This window comes from Delphinapterus leucas, chromosome 2 (assembly GCF_059928025.1).
Source record: "Delphinapterus leucas isolate spDelLeu-1000000601 "Yukka" chromosome 2, BTC_Dleu_Yukka2, whole genome shotgun sequence".
NCBI classification, from domain to species: domain Eukaryota; kingdom Metazoa; phylum Chordata; class Mammalia; order Artiodactyla; family Monodontidae; genus Delphinapterus; species Delphinapterus leucas.
This window is the reverse complement of record NC_143130.1, coordinates 102,695,579-102,716,118: the sequence shown is the minus strand read 5'-3', so window position 1 is coordinate 102,716,118 and position 20,540 is coordinate 102,695,579. Positions and strand designations below refer to the sequence as shown.

Here is a 20,540-nt window from a genome sequence, read left to right as displayed (position 1 = left end):
AAACATGTATCTTTAAATCATTTCCATTCATAAATATGATATACCTTTCCAATTTTTTAAAGCTTCATCTTGCCGTAAAGATTTATGGTTTTCTTTATCGAGGTCCTGAAATTTCTTATAGGTTTTGATGCTACTGTACATTGTGTCTTTTTCTCCCATTATCTTTTTAAATTGGTAATTGCTGATACTTAGAAAGTAAAAGATTTTTAGAATTTTCTTCATACCTAGCAATCTTACTAAACTCTAAACTTACTCAAACTCTTACTAGTTTTACTGGTTCTCATGTCTCATGCATTTACTAGGTAGATAATGTCACCTGCAAATAATGATTGCATTGCCAATATAACTTTTAACGTTAAGAAAGAACAGATTCTTGTAAGTTCTTCCTAGAATAAATTCCAGTCATCAGCTTAATCAATTTTTCATTTAAACAGCCCATTACTTTCTGATGACACAATTGTATGAATAATGCTTTGATCTAAATTCAATATATTTCAGAAATGGCTTTTGATGTCTGTGGGATAACTAGGAGTTACAACCCCAAACCAGGGAACAGATCTCATGCTGAAAAATAGAATTTCTGTTAAATATTTTAGAAGAATGGATAGATAAGGCCCTTGTAAAACATCCTTGGAGACACAAGATAAAACTTACCCTAAGTGAGCAAAATATCAGAAAAATAATTGCCCATCCCCAGAAAGTACAGTGTGACATATGGGCAGAAATGTTTCTACACAGAGTATTTTTCAGCATTTTCTAAGAGCTCTAAGCTGCTCTTATAGAACTCTTAACTTACTGCTTTGGGGAATTAGGATAAAGTTAGTGATGACTATAACTTTCTATTAAGCAATTTTCTTTCTCAGTTGTGCACTGCCACTTACGAGGCAGAACATAACAGCTCAATCAAACCTTATTATGCCGGATTTAGTTCAAACCCTTATGAAATACACTGAGAAAGGCTTGATATTGCCTGGAGGAAACCTCTTCATAAATTGCTCTTCTGTAGACTAGAAATAAAATAGGTACTCTAGGTACCTCTTTTTGTGTCCTTAAGTTCTTCTGCCAGGTATCCAGAGCAGTCGCAATGAACTTGCTGCTCGTTACGTTAACAGTGAGCCATGAGAATGTGGGGAAGTCCAGTGCCTCTATGCAGAGCTTTCAGAATTTTCAGGGTGTGGCTCAAGGACATGGGAGCTTCTGTTTGTATTCTGCCACTCACAAGTTTCATTGTGCTAGGTACTAGTGCAGTTTGCCCAGCAGGGTACATGACTTCTCTAACCTAAAACAGGAAAAGGAAATTAAGGTGTGAAACAAGAAAATACACTTCTATCCTCATTCAAGCTGTTTCTGAGTTCTAACTTAACTGGGAAGAAGGAGATAATAATAACACCTTCTTTGGTGTGTTATTCTGAGGATTAGGAGTAATATATGTAAAACATCTGTTTTATAGAGTTTAGTCTCACAGAGGCAAATCAATATATGGTAGCCATCATCAATATTTCTGATTTAAGACTGAAGCAAATAAAGGTGCAGCTCTGAATAATTAACCATTGTATTTGTTTTACAGGGTGAAATTAATACAAGTATATGTGATTAATGCTTTTATAATATTATATGTCTTCATTCACTGGATGCAGATATCACTAGGACATTGTTCATTCTTGAAAAGTATTTGAAATAAGATAAGAAGACCTTGTTGTAAGGCTGTGTGTCCCTCGAGGGTGGCACTATGGTTCAGTGGGATGAAGGGCTGTGGTGTTTGGGTCCTGAAAGAGGGTGTTCAATATGTGTGTATAAAGTTATCTGCACCTTACCATTTCAGAGACTAAAGACATAGGATTTTTGCCTCCTAACAGTTGATAGATCACATTTTCCTACAAATCATCCTCTATAATTGGACATGAATTATATAAGACCATTTTACAAAGCATCTGCTTTCTTTTCTGTCGAGACATCTACTAGATCTTGCTCCAAAAGAGCAAGGAGGATAATAAAGGCTCTTAACGCTCTGATTTTCATAAAAATTCTGCGAATTTTTTTCACTACTGTAAAAAGTAAATATAGGAACTGTTAAGTATATATAGATGCCAAATACAGAGTGGTGGTGAGTAAAAACGTTTTTTTCTTCTCCATTCTTGAGGTGTATAAATAATTTAATAGAGACTTTGCTGAACTTTTATCATAACAAAAAGTTCCTCAATATTAAAGCTCAGTGAAAAGAAATCTCAGTGCCTGGAAGACAAGGCAATCAAACCATGTGACAGTCCCATATGCAACTCCAAATCTGTCCTCATAACTGTCTGTTGAGCTCACAAAAGAGTCACACATGTAGCTATTGGAAGAATATCTTACACAATTTGGCACACAAGTTCTAAGATTAGCAGCTGAAGAGGGGGAGGAGGAAAAGATGAACATAATAGATTAACTGACACCCATCCACCAGCTTTCTAAATTGTTTGGAATGTTAAAAATATTGTTTTGATCAATCTATATATACACCCTCAAATTTGAAAGAGAAATGCAAAGCATGTTGTGGTTGAAAGAACAAATGGGTTTAAAAAAAAAAAAAAACACTATGAAATATATGTCACTGAACAAGGGAGTCCAGCCAGCTCCCAAGTGGCATGTTAACACGATGAAAAGCAAATCCAGGATGCTGTGAATCAAAGAGGCATGGGTCTATTTTTAAAGGGGCCTGTGTCTCCCCATCCTGTTTGCCAAGTCTGGTTTCTCTGGAGAGGTCCAGCCTCCAAAACAGGTAAGCTTCTAAATGTTCCAAGAGTTACCGACCCAACATTTGACTGTTTCCTGCCTTAAAAGGTCTTCGGCACTACATACATCATCCATGTTAATCACTAGAAAAACAACAGGGCTGTTCAACTAGTTCACTTCCCCTATTCGTGAACAGATTGTTTGAGACATAATATGAATACTAATTAATGATAAAATATCTGTGAGTGTTTTGAAATATGGACGAAGATAGCACTTTTAGAAAGGCGTCCAGAGAGAGCTTTTGTAACAAGCCCCACTGGTCATATGAAGGGTCAGGGTACAACTTGGAGATATGAGAGCAAAATTGGCAGAGATTTTGGCTCCAATTCAGTGGGAAACTGTGGATGATTTTTTTTTTTTTTTGAATGGGGGGTGTAGGTTGACTTTAACCTTTTCCCTCTGTTAAATTGGAAGAGTTTAAAATGAAAATTCTCTTCACAAATGGAGAGAAAAACAGCCAGAATTCTGTTAGAGGTCAACTTGAGTAGATGGAGGAGTGAGACGTCTAAATGTTTAATCAGGATTATGGGCCTGTGCTCTGCAGCAAAAGAAATACAAGCAGGTAGGGTCTGTCCTGGTGCTGAGTGCCCTAGGCTGACTCATCCTCTCTGATGAAAGGGCTGAGGAAAGTTATTTAAAAGAATATGATCCTCTTCAATTCAATTCCTGTTTTACAAACAGTTTGCTTAGTCTCAGAGAAGTGTACTCATATACATATGGGAAATATGATTTTATGTTAAAGGGCAAAGTGTTTTATTATATTCAATTACAAAAACCAAATAATATCCTTTGCACTAAAAGCCTAAGTTACTGCTAAAATATGTTATCTCCCCTCCTTTCCTTCTAAAATTGATTATTGTATTTTCTCCCTAAAACCTTTTTAAACTTGCCCCATCTGGTCTCAGAAACTTTATCCTCTAATGCTAGTCTTTGTATTCTCCTTTAATCTTGATATCAAACATGAATGCTTAAATAGTGCTTTATAATCTTTGGGCTTCAGTAATTGCAATTTGTTCTAATGCCAAAGAAAGGAGAAGAGGATTATCTAAAATTAAACATAACAAAGTAATTTATATTTGACTGTAGACTTGTTTTTACTTGAATTTTAACAGTGGATTATAAAATATTAGAAAAATTCATTTGTCTCACTCAAAGAAATGAAAATGTTTCATGAAAATCTGATTTGGGAAAATTAAAGTTGGCCACAGTTTGTATTTCATGTCCAGCTAGTCCTTATCTGTCTGAGGATCAGACAGACTTGGGATTCCTATACTTTACTGGAATTAGATGATTCTTTCCAAGACTGATTCAAGGTTTGCCATGTCCCAAACCTTCTTGGAGACCCAAGAAATGATTAATTATTTGCGTTTCAAAGGTTTTCTTTGCATTCAACTAAATGTTAGAAAAAAGATATCAACAAATTTGAAATTATCAAAAGAGATGCTGTTAATAGTTGTTGCCTAAAGTGACAGTAAAGTAAGTCCATAAAATAAAAAAGGAGGAAGCATAATAAAGACAATTCACTGTAGATATGAATTTTGTGATACCACAGTTATGCTTATTGACATCTATTCATATTTCTCTTTCTATGTATTCACATTTCCCCCACCTCCCAGTAAACTTGCTGTTAGTGTTTGAAGGCTACAGCAAGGCTTTTCCTAAATACTTAGAAAAAAAGAGATAGAATGCCTTCTGAGGTAACTGGACAAATATACACAGTGTCCTGGGGCAGGTCTTTTCTTGCTGATTGGTTTTTAGGGTTAGCCTGACCCCTTGATTTGGGACTTAATATTTATAGTGGTTCCCACTTCCCTAAAGCCCTCTTACCTGGAACTTCTCACCTGGACCACCCTTTACACCACACAGAGACCAACTGAAAGCACCTACCCCTACCTCCAGGCCCTGTGCCTACAATCCAAACCCAGGCAGAGAGTTGGAATTCTGTTTACCAAGACGGTAAGACAGACAATAAACTTAAAGAAGACAGGGGCCATGTCATCTAGGTCTTCTGTGTGTTCCAAGTATCCTCATGTTGATGTTATGTTGTCCAGTAAATACTAGAGGTGGTGATGTCCTCAGAAGTGACAGCTAGTGTACCGATTTACATATAGCTACTTCAGATTTACCAAGAGCATTCAAAGTGTTCTTAGAACTTTTGAGTTGGCTGGATTTCTACTTTCTACATATCAGAGGGTAAAACAGAAGTTAAAATTGTTTTATAAATAAAGTTGACATATAGAATCATTAGGAGCACAGTGTGTGTAGGATTTTCACCCTTTTTAAGTTCTTCTGTTGCTCAGGCCCCAAACCTTGGAATCGTCCTTGAATCCTTTCTTTCTTTTTGTTTTTTTACCCCTCACTTTCTATCTGCCAAGAAATCCTGTCAGTTGTATCTTCAAAATATATCCAGAATCCAGCCACTTCTCATTAAGTTCAATGTTACTTTCTTGATCCAAGTCACTATCATTTTTCATGTGGAGTAATGAAATAACTTCTTAACTGGTCCACAGGCTTCTACTCTTGGTAGGACCTATGCTCAAGCCAGTGCCTAAGTGACACTCTTAACATGTAAACCACATCAGGTCAGTCTTCTGCTCGAAACCCTCTTCGTTCCCCACAGTACTCAGAGTGAAACCCAAATCTCCCCCCTACCCCGCCTCCCTGCTTATAAGGCCCAGCAAAATCTGACCCTCTCCTCTTACCTCTATGGCATTGCCTATCATTCGCTTGTAACTTCACTTTGCTTTAGCCACATTAGTCTCCTTGCTATTTCTCAAACAAGCCTCAAACCTTGAGCACTTCTGCTTTATCACATTTCCACTGGCTGTTTCTTCTGCCTGAATTGCCATATTCCAGTAACATGGAATATGTTGGCTAAATCCTTCACTTCCTTCAGGTCTCTGCTCAAAAGACACTTCTCAATGAGCCCATCCGTGACGACCTTATTTAATTGTAACTTCCTTCTCCCCCTACATCATTATCTCCATTCTCAATCTCCCTTATCCTGTTTATTTTTTGTCTCCCCTCTATTAGCATGCAAGTTCCATGAGAGCCGCAGCATAGAACCCAGCACATAGTGAGTGTTCAATAAATACTTGCTGAAAGAATCCATTTCAGAAGCAACACAATGAATGATAAGGAAGGGGTTTAGCCAAGGACATATACTGAAAGTCATGGGAAACACTGTAAAAACCGAAAAAAAGAATAAGGAATATCCTTCTTTTTCCAAACAATGTATGCAATGTCTTAGCTTAAAATAAACCAAAAGATTAAGAAAAAAGGCAATCCGTACTGTCATGCTTTATTTTAGATAAGCATAGAGAAAATAGGTAATAACTAGACAAGCAACCATATTTGTTATTATAGAATAAGAAATGGTTGATGAGAAAAAAGTTTAGAATAACTAATAGGATACAGTAAAGGACTGAGCTAAGCATGCTAAAAATAGTAAAATCTAAAAATTTCATACCTTTAAGATTACATACCAAATATTAAATGCAAACTGTGGTCATTCCAAAGATATCCTATAACAAGAGATTAACCTGATATTAATGGCTGAATTTTATTTTAAAATTTTGAAATTTTCTCTTAAGTAAGAGTATAAATCAGTGTTGCATTTCTACTTAAATTTGAGTGAAAATGAGTTCTGTAAAATCAGGTATATTATCCTCAACATCTAGCACAGTAGGTATTCAATAAGTGCTTATTAATTAGTAGACAACGCACAAGTCAACATACTTCAGTATGGTGAATTCACCTTGCTTCTTCTTTCTCTGCTTAACTATAGAGCCTCCAATAACACATCATTAAATGAGGAAAAAGCAATAAAACATCTGCTTTATTTGCCTGTCTTTTATATAACTAAAAGAAATAAAACAGTAAGAACTGTTTCAAGTAAAAACCGTGCTAAGCATTTTATCTGCATAATCTCATTTGATCTTCACAAATTAATTGGCAGTTACTGTTATTATATCTCTTTTAGAGATTAGTGCACTGAAACTTGGAGGTCAAGTCACTCACTCAAGGTCATGCAGGTAGTACAAGGCAGACCTGGGACTCAAGTGTAGCGCTGTATGATGTCAAAGCCCATGCAGTCTTAACTACTAAGTCATATTACCTTCCATTTCCACTGTAATTTTTCTCATCTTTGACTCTGATTATCTCCCCCACACTCCCCAACCCACCCCAACCTAACAATGGATATGAAACATTTCTATACAACATTTAGTAAAGTTTTTGAATAATGTGAAATAGGTTGTCCAAAGTCCTAAAGAAGGATGCAAACTTTAGTGTGGTAGATAGAACTTGGGCTTTGGAGCAAGCAAGACATGGGTTATGTGCCTTTGGATAAGTTACCCTGTGAAACCAGTTTTCCTATCTGTAAAATGACAATTATGATATCTATATTACATGGTCCTTGAGAGGACAATAGCTAATGTATAAGAAGTACACAATATATAAATAGTAACTGTTATTTAATATGATACCACAGACAAAGCACATGTTTGTTTTTTTTAATATCTTTATTGGAGTATAATTGCATTACAAGGGTGTGTTAGTTTCTGCTTTATAACAAAGTGAACCAGTTATACATATACATATGTTCCCATATCTCTTCCCTTTTGCGTCTCCCTCCCTCCCACCCTCCCTATCCCACCCCAAAGCACATGTTTTGATAGTATATGGATTTGTTTTCTGTATATACTTGGTAGCTTAATTACTCAAGAATTATGGTAGTAACCTTTTCCTTTGACTTGGGCTCTCACTCTGTCTTCATAGTCAGTGCTGTTGGTTTACCCATATGGATGAATTTACTGCTTCTTATAATAGTCTGAGAAAGTATTAATAATTTAATACTAGTGAAGTTTGATTTAATGAGTACTTAAATCACAGCAAATTATCATTCTATCAAGGTTTACATTTATATGTAGCATAAAGCTAATTGTGGTCATTCATTTATTTATTCAGTAAATTTTTACTGAATGCCTGTATGTGCCAGGTACCAACTGTTGGTTGGGGATACAATAAAAATACACCACCCTACTCTGAAGGAGACCCAGTCTAGTGAGAAGACCACTAGAGGGTCACTGAATCACTGGGAAGACCCATCAAAATGTATCACAGCAATTTAATAAAGAGACAACAAGTTGAGGCAGTGGCAGTGGGTTGAAGTACTTATATCTACTGATGCTATTCCGTAACTAGAACTGATGGAATGTGATGCTTGATGAGATACATATTTGGTGAGGGAAGAGTGTAAAGGGGGGAATCTAGGCTGACTCATGGGTTTCTAATTTGATAAGTTGTAAAAGTGATGTGCTAAACAAAAATACTTTCTCCTTACAATCTAACTCATGGAATCATCAGTGATATTTCATTCAATAATAGAACAATGTAAGGGAGAATGATGTTAAATTTAAGTAGAAGAGGATAAATAGAAAAAATAAAATGCTAGCAAATGCAACTTGTTATATCATCACCATATAAATTAGGTGTAATGATTTATGATGATAAAAATCACTGGGACTATAGGTAGAAATTTTAGATTACTGGTTCATGAATAACCTTGAATTTTTATTTCTCTTTTGTTCTGTAGCAAATATCCAATATCTATGGCAGCATCAGTGCATTTAAAAAGCATACCAATGTCCTCATTAAGGTGAGACTCAAATGTGGTTCTAACCTTCAACTTTGAGACTGGTGCCCCAGAGGCATTTCAGCACCCGTGTGTCCAACTTGTTTCAACTTGCTGCAGTCACTTAGCAGGATAAAAGTCTATATCGCAAAGGATTATAATCATTGAATTGGTTTGGTCTTTAAAAAAGTTATTTAGAGTTTCAAGTGCAAGCTGCTTGCTGAACAAAAATCTTCAGACACAGTCAACCACAGGATTTCAACTGGACCTCAAGCATTTCACAAAGAAATGATATATCATTTGTCCAAAGAGAATAGAACACCTGTTTCTAAGAGTGATTTAAGTCAATATGTAATAAACTATTTATTATGAATGCTTTCTCGTGTCTGAATGACTGTTGCTCTTTTGGAGGGCAAAGGGTACAAAAGATTCAGTGACCTTCTGACTTGACAGTCAACTGCCATTATGTTCAGTTAATATAAACAAGCGCGGTTGACAATGTGCTAATTGGCCATCTCTGGGCAGCTAAGTGTACTTTTGACCTTAATGAGAACCTAATCAATTAATACTTAAGGCAATAAAGACCTCTTGCTGATTAAATTGGACAGAAATTATCTTTTTTTTTCAACAGGATTAGAGCTGCAAAGTGACAAACTTTTTTTTTTTTTTTTTTGCGGGGGGGATTTTGTACGCGGGCCTCTCACTGTTGTGGCCTCTCCCGTTGCCGAGCACAGGCTCTGGACGCGCAGGCTCAGCGGCCATGGCTCACAGGCCTAGCCGGTCCGTGGCATGTGGGATCTTCCCGGACCGGGGCACGAACCTGTGTCCCCTGCATCGGCAGGAGGACTCTCAACCACTGCACCACCAGGGAAGTCCTGCCACTTTTAAGTCACGAAGTGGAGACTTCTCTTCTGTAATTTGATCGATATAAAGCAGCATCTCTTTATGTGCTCTGTAGACTAGGTAAACAGTCTCTGTGCTGAAATATGGCCATAATTTGTAGAAGCATCCAGAATTACTTTCTGTTTACAATGTATAATATCTGGCTTGGCAAAGGGACAAGTTCATCATTTTAGGTTAAAAATTTATCATTTGGCCACACTGACTAAAAATTTACAATTCCTCTCCTTTAACATTCTTCTCCTCTGAGAGCATGTTTTCCTGTTTAAAGCTTTGAAACTCCTTTGGCTCAGATGATATATTTGAAAATGCATATAATTTATATAGGAGAGGAGATATGGTTCCTTTAAAAGATACTTAAAAAGCAACAGCTGTGTATCTGCAATAACTGTTTCATGGGGGTTTTTAATACAGATAAATATGCAAATATGTCATACTATTTTTAATACACCAGTTTTATACCGTGTAGTGACTGAGAATAGAGCAAACATTCTGTGTATTTAGATTCATAGTGAGAAATATGCACCATTCAAAACTGTTGTTATTGTCATATTGTAGCGAGTAATAAAAATGTATGTCTTAGGATAGTAAATAAAATAGTGCTAAATCATAACAAGGACACTGACAAAGTCCAGCACAGTAGTTGTGCAGATTTCACTACCATGTCATCAGTACTGTTTCAAAAACTACAAAGCACTGCTCATTTTTCTCTACTGATGAGATGACATACAGTTAACATCTAGTTGTATTTCTCAAAATGTATTAACTATTTGTATTTCTCAGACAATATTAACTAGCTGTACTTCTCAAACAATATTAACTAGTTAATATCTAGTTGTATTTCTCAAACAATAAGGCAGTTTAATCTAGACTCTGGTCTTTGAAGACAGGACCAACTGGGATTCAAAATTTAGATGAGTAATTCAGGTCATTAATCAAGTTACCTATTTTGTACAGAAACATATGAGAAATCCGTGATGGAGTTAAATTAAATCCTACAGGCTTATTTTGACCTTTCTCTGCTAAGCTTTCTCCTAATATTAACCACAATGACTTTTCCCCCATATTTATTATGAAAAATGTCAAACAGCGCAAAGTAGAGTTATATAGTGAACATCCATATACATCAGCACTATTAGCATTTCACTACACCTGCTGTATCATGTATCTTTCCATCTACCACCAATTGTTTTTCTTTTGGATTCACTGCTTGTATTTTTTTAAAAATAGAGTTTATTTTTGGGAGGCAGTTGTAGGTTTACAAAAGAATTGTGCAGAAAGTGCACAGCTCCCACATCTCCCCCTCAAGCCCTCCTCCTTAGTTTCCACTACTAACATTTTGGATTAGTGTGTCACACTTGTTACAATTGGTGAACCAATATTGATATATATTAACCAATGTCTGTAGTTTAGTGTTCACTCTTGGTGGTGTACATTCTATGGGTTTTGACAAATGTATGATGACTTGTACCCACCATTACAGTATCTTACAGAGTAGTTTCACTGCCCAAAAATTCCCCTGTGCTCCACCTATTCATCTCTTCCTCCCTAGGAACTCCTGGAAACCACTGATCTTTTTACTTTGAGGTTTTGCCTTTTCCAGAATGTCATATAGCTGGAATCACACAGTATGTAGCCTTTTCAGATTGGTTGTTTTTCACTTAGTAATACGCACTTAAAGTTGATCAATGTCTTTCTGTGGCTTGATAGCTCATTTCTTTTTTTAATTTTATTTATTTTTGGCTGCATTGGGTCTTCGTTGCTGCGCGCGGGCTTTCTCTAGTTGTGGCGAGCAGGAGCTACTCTTCGTTGTGGTGTGGGCTTCTCATTGAGGCAGCTTCTCTTGTGGAGCACGGGCTCTAGGCGCACGGGCTTCAGTAGTTGTGGCGTGCTGGCTCAGTAGTTGTGGTTCGTGGGCTCTAGAGCGCAGGCTCAGTAGTTGTGGTGCATGGACTTAGTTGCTCTGTGGCATGTGGGATCTTCCCGCCCGAACCCATGTCCCCTGCATTGGCAGGCGGATTCTTATCCACTGCACCACCAGGGAAGCCCTCATTTCTTTTTAGTGCTGAAAAATATTCACCTAAGGACATTTTGGTGGCTTCTAATTTTTAGCAATGATGAATGAAGTGGCTATAAACATCCATGTGCAGGTTTTTGTGTGGATGTAAATTTTCAACTCATTTGGGTGAATGCTAAGGAGCATGATTGCTGGATTATATGGTATGAGTACATTTAATTTTTTAAGAAACTGCCAAACTATTTTCTGAAGTGGCTGTACCATCTTGCATTCCCATTAATAATAAATGAGAGTTCCTGTTGTTCCGCACCTGCACGAGCATTTGGTGTTGGTGTTTTGGATTTAGTTATTCTGATAGCTGTGAAGTGGATTTAATTTATTATTTTTATTTTTTTGTGGTATGCGGGCAATTCATTATTTTTATTTTATTTTTTTTTTGCGGTACGCGGGCCTCTCACTGTTGTGGCCTCTCCCGTTGTGGAGCACAGGCTCCGGACGCACAGGCTCAGCGGCCATGGCTCACGGGCCCAGCCGCTCCGTGGCATGTGAGATCTTCCCGGACCGGGGCACGAACCCGTGTCCCCTGCATCGGCAGGCGGACTCTCAACCACTGCGCCACCAGGGAAGCCCGGATTAATATATTTTTAAAGCAAATTTTTATCTTGGAATAATTTTAGATTTAGAGAAAAGTTGCAAAGATAATACAGAGACTTCCTGTATATACCTCACCCAGTCTTTCCCAATGTTAACACCTTAAATTACCAGTACACTCATCAAAATGAAGATACCAACGTTGATACATTGATAGCAAGTAAACTCCAGACTTTATTCAGATTTTAACAGCCTTTCCATCAATGTCACCCTTTTGTTGCAAGATCCATACAGGATTGCATTCAGTTCATCATATCTCCTTAATCTCCTCTAGTCTGTGATAGTTTCTCAGTCTTTTCTAGATTTCTATAACCTTGACAGCTCTGAGGAGCATGGGTCATTTTGTGCAATTCCTCTCAATTTGGGTTTAACTGATGTTTACCTGGGATTAGACTGAAGTTATGAGTTTTGAGGACGAATACCACACACGTGAAGTGTCCTTCTCATTACATCATACAGTGGGGCACATGCAATGAACATAACTTATCAATGGTGATATTCCTTGATCTTTTGATAAAGGTAGTGTTTGCCAGATTTCTTCACTGTAAAGCGACTATTCTTCCCTTTTCATACTCTGCTCTTTGGAAGGGAGTTACTAAGACCAAGTGCATACTTGAGGGTTGGGAATTATTTATATCAGTATGGATTCATGTATATTTATTTTATACTTTGGACTTTGCTGCTAAATTTTTTTCCCCAGCTTTGACCATTGGAGGCTTGTTCGAGATGGCTCCCCGTCTACTTGATATGTCTCCATCCTGTTGTTTTTTGAGTTCTTCCTTACTTTCTGACGCTATAAGACTCTCCAGGCTCATCTTGTATCCTCCTTGTTTCAGCTATAGAGTCAGCCATTTCTTCAAGGAGTCCTGGTTCTTCTTATTTGGGAGTGGTATTTAGAAAGCAAGATCCAGATGCCAGTGCGCTCACTGCCATTGGGGTGCTACCACAATGATTTTTTTTAAACTTAATAATCACTAAGAATGTAACATGAAGAAGCACTCTTTGAAAATTCAACTTTTCTTAAACACGTGAGAAAAGAAAAAAACTACCATTAATTGTTCCATGTTATCTAATGTCTTAGAGAAAACTATACTACCTTCAATAATATTTTTATTTGTGATTTCACTCAGCCCTATTTGGACCTTTATAAAAATAATTTATTAAAAAAATGACAGAAACATCAGAAATAGTTGTAAATGCTCATATATCCATTCAGTTTTATTACTGTAGTGTTGTAGTCATTGTTTTGTTTTTTTTAGCTAAAAAAACACTATAGTCTTTTGGTATAATTATCTGTACTTCTTTTTTAAAATAATTAATTAGTTAATTTTTGGCTGCATTGGGTCTTCGTTGCTGCGTGCGGACTTTCTCTAGTTGTCGCGAGTGGGGGCTATTCTTCGTTGTGCTGCATGGGCTTATCATTGTGGTGGCTTCTCTTGTTGTGGAGCATGGGCTCTAGTCACACAGGCTTCAGTAGTTGTGGCTCGCGGGCTCTAGAGCGCAGGCTCAGTAGTTGTGGCACACAGACTTAGTTGCTCCGCGGCATGTGGGATCTTCCCAGACCAGGGCTCGAACTCGTGTCCTCTGAATTGGCAGGTGGGTTCTTAACCACTGCACCACCAGGGAAGTCCCGTGTACTTCTCTTCTTAAACTTCTGAATACATTTCCTTAGCCTCTACCTACATAAGGTAACCAAAATGAATTCATTTACTAGTTACCTGAAATTTGGGAGTGGTAATGGAGGATGATTCCTATATATCAATACATTAAAAAACATACAGGAAAGTGTAGCATAATTATAGTTGTATGGATAGCCCTATCCATACCAGTCAAATGGTATATCATCAAAATGGTCTTGTGTTTTGAGGAAAGAAAACTATACTGGGAATTAAGGAATATGGAATATTCCCTATGCAGATGTATGTATGTTTAACCATGCTTCCTAAGAAAAAAAATTAAACACTGAAGAAATATATGAAAGAAAACTCAAATTCCCTGAAATCCCACTACTCAGAGGTAACCACTTTCAATCTTTTAGACCATTCCAATGTCCATTTAGACCTTTTTTTTATTTATATAGACCCACATTGGGCAATACACCAAGACAACTTAAATATAAACAAAAATGTATATGTAACCTTAGGTGAGCTGGACCACATGATATTTGCTGTTCTGCTGCTTTATTTATTGATAAGAATGGAGATCGGTCCTTATCAATAAACGTATATATACACATATACCAGCCATTCTAATGCTGTATAATATCCCAAGGAACTATTATGCTATAATTCATTTATTAGCTTTCCTATTGCTGGATATTTAAATTGTACCCAAAGTATTGTTGTTATAAAATATATGGAGATCAACATCCTTGTTGTCAGAGTATAACCTTAGGATAAACTTCTAGGAGGAGGATCACAAGGTAAACAGATATGAACACTTTAATCATGGATAAATATTGTTAAACTGTCCTTCGAAAAGGGTGATAAATGTACACTCTCATCAGGAGAATATTCTCTTAAAATCTTCTTGTTATCTTTGTTTCTGAGTTTAAAACACCATATGGTTAAGTGAGGATTTCTTACTTGTCCTGCATCAGAAGTCTTTCCTCAATTCTGAAACCTCCTCACTCATGATCTCTTTGAGTACTGATTTTACCTTATTTACCCTATTCTCTTCTTCCAGAGCATAATTGGACATGTTAGACCCCTCTTTCTATCTTTCATGTTTTTAACCCCTGCCTCATATTATCCATGACTATGTCTTGCTGTGCTGCATATGGGATAACTGCTTCAGCTCTATATTCAATTTACTCTGTCTCTCTTTCAGCTGTGTCTAATCTGCTTAATCCATTCCCAGAATTTTAAATTTTAATGATTATAGTTTTTATTTCTAAATGTTCAGTTTTTTTTTCTTTCAAACATTTGCCCACTTTTAGTAGTCTCTTGTTTTTTCCAAATACTTCATATTATGTATCCAACAATAATGTATCCAAACAAGTTCCTAGGGTTCTAATTATGTTGTTATCTTTTTTTGTGTATTTATTTTTTGTTTGTTCACTTTTTGTCCTGATGACTCTTCTCTGTGGTAGTCTGTTCTTTGATGCATTCTGTTGTTTTGGATGGTGAACTAATGTTTGGCATGGCTTTATCCGTGCAATGCCTGCAAAGCCTGGGTTCAGTGTGCATTTCTTCAGAGGAATTTGTGTCTGATTCTGCCAGTTGCACATTACCAGTTTACTAACTTGGGACTACTTGAAACTAATTTATCTGCTTGGGGTCTCCAGGACCTCACTGATCACGCAATTTCAAGTCCAAATTTGTTTCAGGGAAAACCTGTGTGTTTGAATTCACAGGGGAATGTATTTTGTTTTCTACTTAGAGCCTAAGCCAAGACACACAAGTTTCCTGTTGTCTCCTTTTTCTGGTGAGCATATTTTCTCAGATCATCCTTTCAGAAATTATAGCCCTCCAAGAATGCTGGTTTATAGAGAGGCCTCAGATCCCACTCTTCATTTTATGCAGCTCCAAAGCACCGTTTTCTGTCCTAAATGGCCATTCAAACACAAGCATTTTGGTCACTAGGCTTAGCAAATAATTCTCATCATTTCAGGTTCAGCTTACCAATTTCTTTCCCATTTGTTCCCTTAGAGATTTATTTTACTTTCTTATGAGATCAGTCACAAAATTTAAGGGATATTTTTGTCTGTTTTTTAAAAAATATATCCGCTAATTTTAGTTGTATGTTTTGGGATATTTTTCAGACTACCTAGGGTTGCAAGAAACTCAGGATGTACAAAGTGTGGATTTCAGATAAATAAGGAATACTCTTTTAGTATAAGTATATCTCAAATAGCACATGAGCCATACTTATACTAAGAGTATTCCTTGTTTATCTGAAATTTAAATTTGACTGGGCATTCTGTATTTTTTCTTTTCTTTTCTTTTTTTTTTTGCTATATCTGGCAGCTCTAGAATTTAATCCATCATATTTTCAGAAATGGAAGTCTGGGTTATGTTTTAAGTACAATTGTGAGAAATCAGACATGGGTGACACATTTACTAAGTTATTACACGTTTGAGAATATAATTTTTCCTCAAATATATCCATTTGGCTGACGGTCATAGTTTTTGTTTGTTTGTTTTTTGCGGTACGCGGGCCTCTCACTGTTGTGGCCTCTCCCATTGCGGAGCACAGGCTCCGGACGTGTAGGCTCAGCGGCCGTGGCTCACGGGCCCAGCCGCTCCGCGGCATGTGGGATCTTCCCAGACCAGGGCACGAACCCGTGTCCCCTGCATTGGCAGGCGGACTCTCAACCACTGTGCCACCAGGGAAGTCCTGACGGTCATAGTTTTAACCTGAAAATTCTATAGACAATGTTCCAGCGTCTTCACATTTGTAATTTGAAAAAATCTGAGTCCCTAAATCTCCATCCCCCTTTTAAGTGATTTTCTTTCTAAATGCATTTTTTATCCTTGCAGTTTAATAACTTAAAAAATGTCTTGATATTGGCCATTCTTTATAAGCATCTTCTAAAACAAATTGAACGTTTTTGATCTATAGTTTCAAGGTATTTTTTTTTCACTCATGGAGACTTTTCTTTATATTTTTGAGGGTTTCATTTATTCTGTCCCCCCAGCATATAATAACCACATGTTAGCTTTCCACTTTTCTTCATATCTATTGATACTTTGGTATTTTTGAGTGCTTGACTCGTTATGACTTCTTATTTTTGTGGGGATTTTCACAATCCTGCCCTCAATCCTGTCTGGGTTTTCTACATTGCTGAGTCTCTTTGCTTTTTTAAATACATTACTTTTTTATCTTGTGTTGTTACTTTCCTCCCAATCTTTCTTTTGTTCTACGACCTTCCTTTTCACCTTATTCCTTGTCTTATCCCATATTTGATCTATTACTTCATAAAGTCCAAGTTCTCAATTTTCTTGAGTGTGCAAAGCAGTTGCAAGATTTTTATTTTTATTTATTTATTTTTTGCTCTACGCAGGCCCCTCACTGTTGTGGCCTCTCCCGTTGCAGGGCACAGGCTCCGGATGCCCAGGCTCAGCGGCCATGGCTCACGGGCCCAGCCGCCCCGCGGCATGTGGGATCTTCCCAGACCGGGCACGAACCCGTGTCCCCTGCATCGGCAGGCGGACTCTCAACCACTGCGCCACCAGGGAAGCCCTATGTTATTTTTGAATTGAATTTTCTTCCAAACTATTGTCTCTATCTGAATTTTATATGTTGTAATTCTTTGCTTCCTTTTTTTTTCTTTTTGGTGGGCGTGAAATTTATATGATAGCTCTCATTTCTGAGTGGGCCATTTTATCCAACCCTCTCTCATTCCTGAATAGTGTGGTTGTATTCCCCAAGCTTTTTCTTTTTTGAATGCCTAGGTACTCAGTAAATTCTTTGTTAGCATATATGCAGTGGCCATATACCAATGTTCAGTATTATTTGTTTTGTGTCTCAGATATCAGAGGGGATGGCAGGAAGAGTGAGAGAATTCTGTTTTTGATAGCCCTTCCTTCTTTCTCCTCATACATTAGTGGAGTTTGGAGGTGGGTAAATACTGTGGGCTTCACTTTGTTTTCCTATGTAATTTAGATATTTTCCTGTGTGGTCTGTATTGTTGAACAACACATTTTTTTCCACTGCCTCCCTGACTTTGTTGGCTGCTGTTTGCTGGTCTTGACCAAGCCAACTGCTCCGTAGAGATTATTCCCCATTTCACTCCTTCTCTCCTTTTGGACTGAGAACAGAAATGACCAAACTCAGTGGCTCTTCAAGTCAGGGTTCCAGCTTATTTTATTGAAATAATAAGGGACTGGTACTCCTAAAGGGAATAGTCAACGTATTTTTATTTGCCCTATTTTTACCCCTAATTTCTATCCCTCTAAATTTAGGATAAAATTGGAAGGCTATCAGTGAGTTTTCTAAAAACAATTTTATTCTCATATTATCTCCTCATTGCACTAATCTCTAGAAGAGGAACTCTGTGTAGAAAGATCTTATTTTAATTTGACTTAAATTGTTCCGTATTTGGATAATGCATTTTTATCCTTCCTTAGTTATAGCACTGGTCATACAATTTTTTGTTTTTGCTTCTTTTGTTAATTTTTGGTAAGTTCTACAGAAACAAATTTTGTGAAACTACCCTTATGTTGCTTGTCATTTTTCCTCTAGTGGTCCATTAAAAAAAGCTATATCTTTGGGAAAGTCATTTTACTTCTTTAGGTCTCAACTTGTAAAATGACGGGGTAGCCAACTAACTTATGGGGTCTTGTACATTTCCATGGAGACATGAATCATTAGAGTTCACTATGATGTCAACATACAGAAAGAGCTGAACAACAAATCTAGCACTCTCTACCTTAACTATTCCATATACAAAGATTAATTTACTCCATTGTTAGTATTCCTATCTATGACTTCAAGTTTCCTTGCCTCAGAATTGGCCTTAGATATGTGCACAGACAGTTCATCTGCAGTAACAGGAGGAAGTCAGATATAAATAGAATATTAAATGCGGAGCAGGAGGGTCTGGGAAGTTTCCTCTGATTGCTTCCATTATCTCTGTGAATTAAGATCATCATCAAAGAGTCAAGAGGAAGAAGAAATTGTTGGAGGTCTGGGATGAGAGGAGAAATTGTGAACTAGTCATCAAGGAGTTGACAGAGAGTGAATGGATTAGAGAATACAGTAAGATTTCTGGGTTAGCAGAAAGTGCTCAGTAATGGTAAATGCTCACAGATTTAAAGTATACCAGTCAGCATGACTGTGGTTTTTCTTTAGCTATGTTTAGGTGCCCAGGGGCAGGTAAAGAGTCGGCAGTGAACTGGATTAAACCAGGGTTGGGATTTGTCAGGTGAGTGTAATGGGGGTGGGGAAAGCACAAGGAAGATGAGGGTAAGTGCATGGAGTGATCACAAAGATGGGCCATTACATCTATCCAGGGAAACAAAGGAAGGACAGCAGGGAGCTATGAAGGAAGGGCAATAGACTGAGAAGAATTAAGAGATGTAGGATTAATGATTATAGGTCCTGCAGTGGATTAGAATACTACAGGTAGTGGATTAGAATACTACAGGTAGTGAACTGGAAAGAGAGGAGGGGGCAATCAGAGTTTTAGATGCTTGAAATGAGACTATGGAGGGTTTGCTGTTATTGGTAAAATGACAAGGCTCAGTGTATAACCATGAGATTTAGTGTCTGTCAATGAAGAAGATCAGGTAGGTACTGGAAGGACTATCTTGTCTACCTTGGAAGGATATTGTAGTCACCAAGATTTGACAGAGAAACTGGAGTCAAAATATGTAAGGAATGAGGGGAAATAATCTGAGGGTCTGTAGATGACTAAAATAAGAACTTCTGTATAGACCAGTGGAACAGAATAGAAAGCCCAGAAATAAACCCATGCACGCATGGGCAATTAATCTATGACAAAGGAGGCAGGAACATACAACGGAGAAAAGACAGCCTCTTCAACAAGTGGTGCTGGGAAAGTTGGAGAGTTACATGTAAATCAGTGAAATTAGACCACGCCCTCACACCATATACAAAAATAAACTCAAAATGGTTTAAAGGCCTAAATGTTTGACATGACACCATAAAACTCCTAGAAGAGAACATAGGTGAAATATTCTTTGATCCAAATCATAGCAATATGTTCTCAGATCAGTCTCCCAAGGCAGAAGAAATAAAAGCAAAAATAAACATATGGGACTTAATCAAATTTAAATGTTTTTGCACAGCAAAGGAGCACATCAACAAAATGAAAGGAGAACCTACTGAATGGGAGAAGATGTTTGTAAATGATGCAACAAATAAGGGGTTAATATCCAAAATATACAAACAGCAGATACAGCTCAATACCAAAAAACAAACAACCCAATCAAAAAATGGGCAGAAGGCCTAAATAGACATCTTTCCAAAGAAGACCTACAGATGGCCAACAGGCACATGAAAAGATGCTCAACATCGCTAATCATTAGAGAAATGCAAATCAAAACCACAGTGAGATATCACCACACACTGGTCAGAATGGCTATCATCAAAATGCCTATAAATAATAAATGCTGAAGAGGGTATGAAGTAAAGGGAACCCTCATACCCTGTTGGCAGGAATGTAAATTGGTGCAGTCACTATGGAAAACAGTATGGAGGTTTCTTAAAAAACCAAAAAAAGAGCTACCATACGATCCAGCAATCCCACTCCTGTGTATATATCTGGAAAAAGTGAAAACTCTCACTTGAAAAGATATATGCACCTCAATGTTCATAGCAGCACTATTTGCAATAGCCAAGACATGGAAACAACCCAAGTGCCCATCAACAGACGACTGACCTAAGAAGATGTGTTTTATATATATAATATATACAATGGAATATTGCTCAGCCATAATAAAGAATGAAATATTGCCATGTGCAGTAAAATGGATGTTATGCTTAGTGAAATAAGTTAGTCAGGGAAAGACAAATACTGTATGATACCGCCTATATGTGGAATCTAAAAAATAATACAAATGAACCTATATACAAAACAGAAACAGACTCACAGACATA

At 37.2% G+C, this 20,540-nt stretch overlaps 1 protein-coding gene across 2 annotated transcripts in view; it reads right to left on the bottom strand.

The window, feature by feature from the left end:
- Positions 1-6,158: 6,158 nt before the first annotated feature.
- The window catches only part of DPH6 (diphthamine biosynthesis 6), a 297,783-nt gene continuing 283,401 nt past the window's right edge, over positions 6,159-20,540 (bottom strand). The window contains exon 13 of one of the 2 annotated variants that reach the window (XM_089907393.1): positions 6,159-6,296. In XM_089907393.1, coding sequence (XP_089763519.1) covers positions 6,264-6,296 — 33 coding nt within the window. In that variant the 3' untranslated portion in view covers positions 6,159-6,263. Of the gene's footprint in view, positions 6,297-7,427; positions 13,655-20,540 lie in introns of those variants that run through there. The other variant, XM_089907392.1, reaches the window with a different exon arrangement.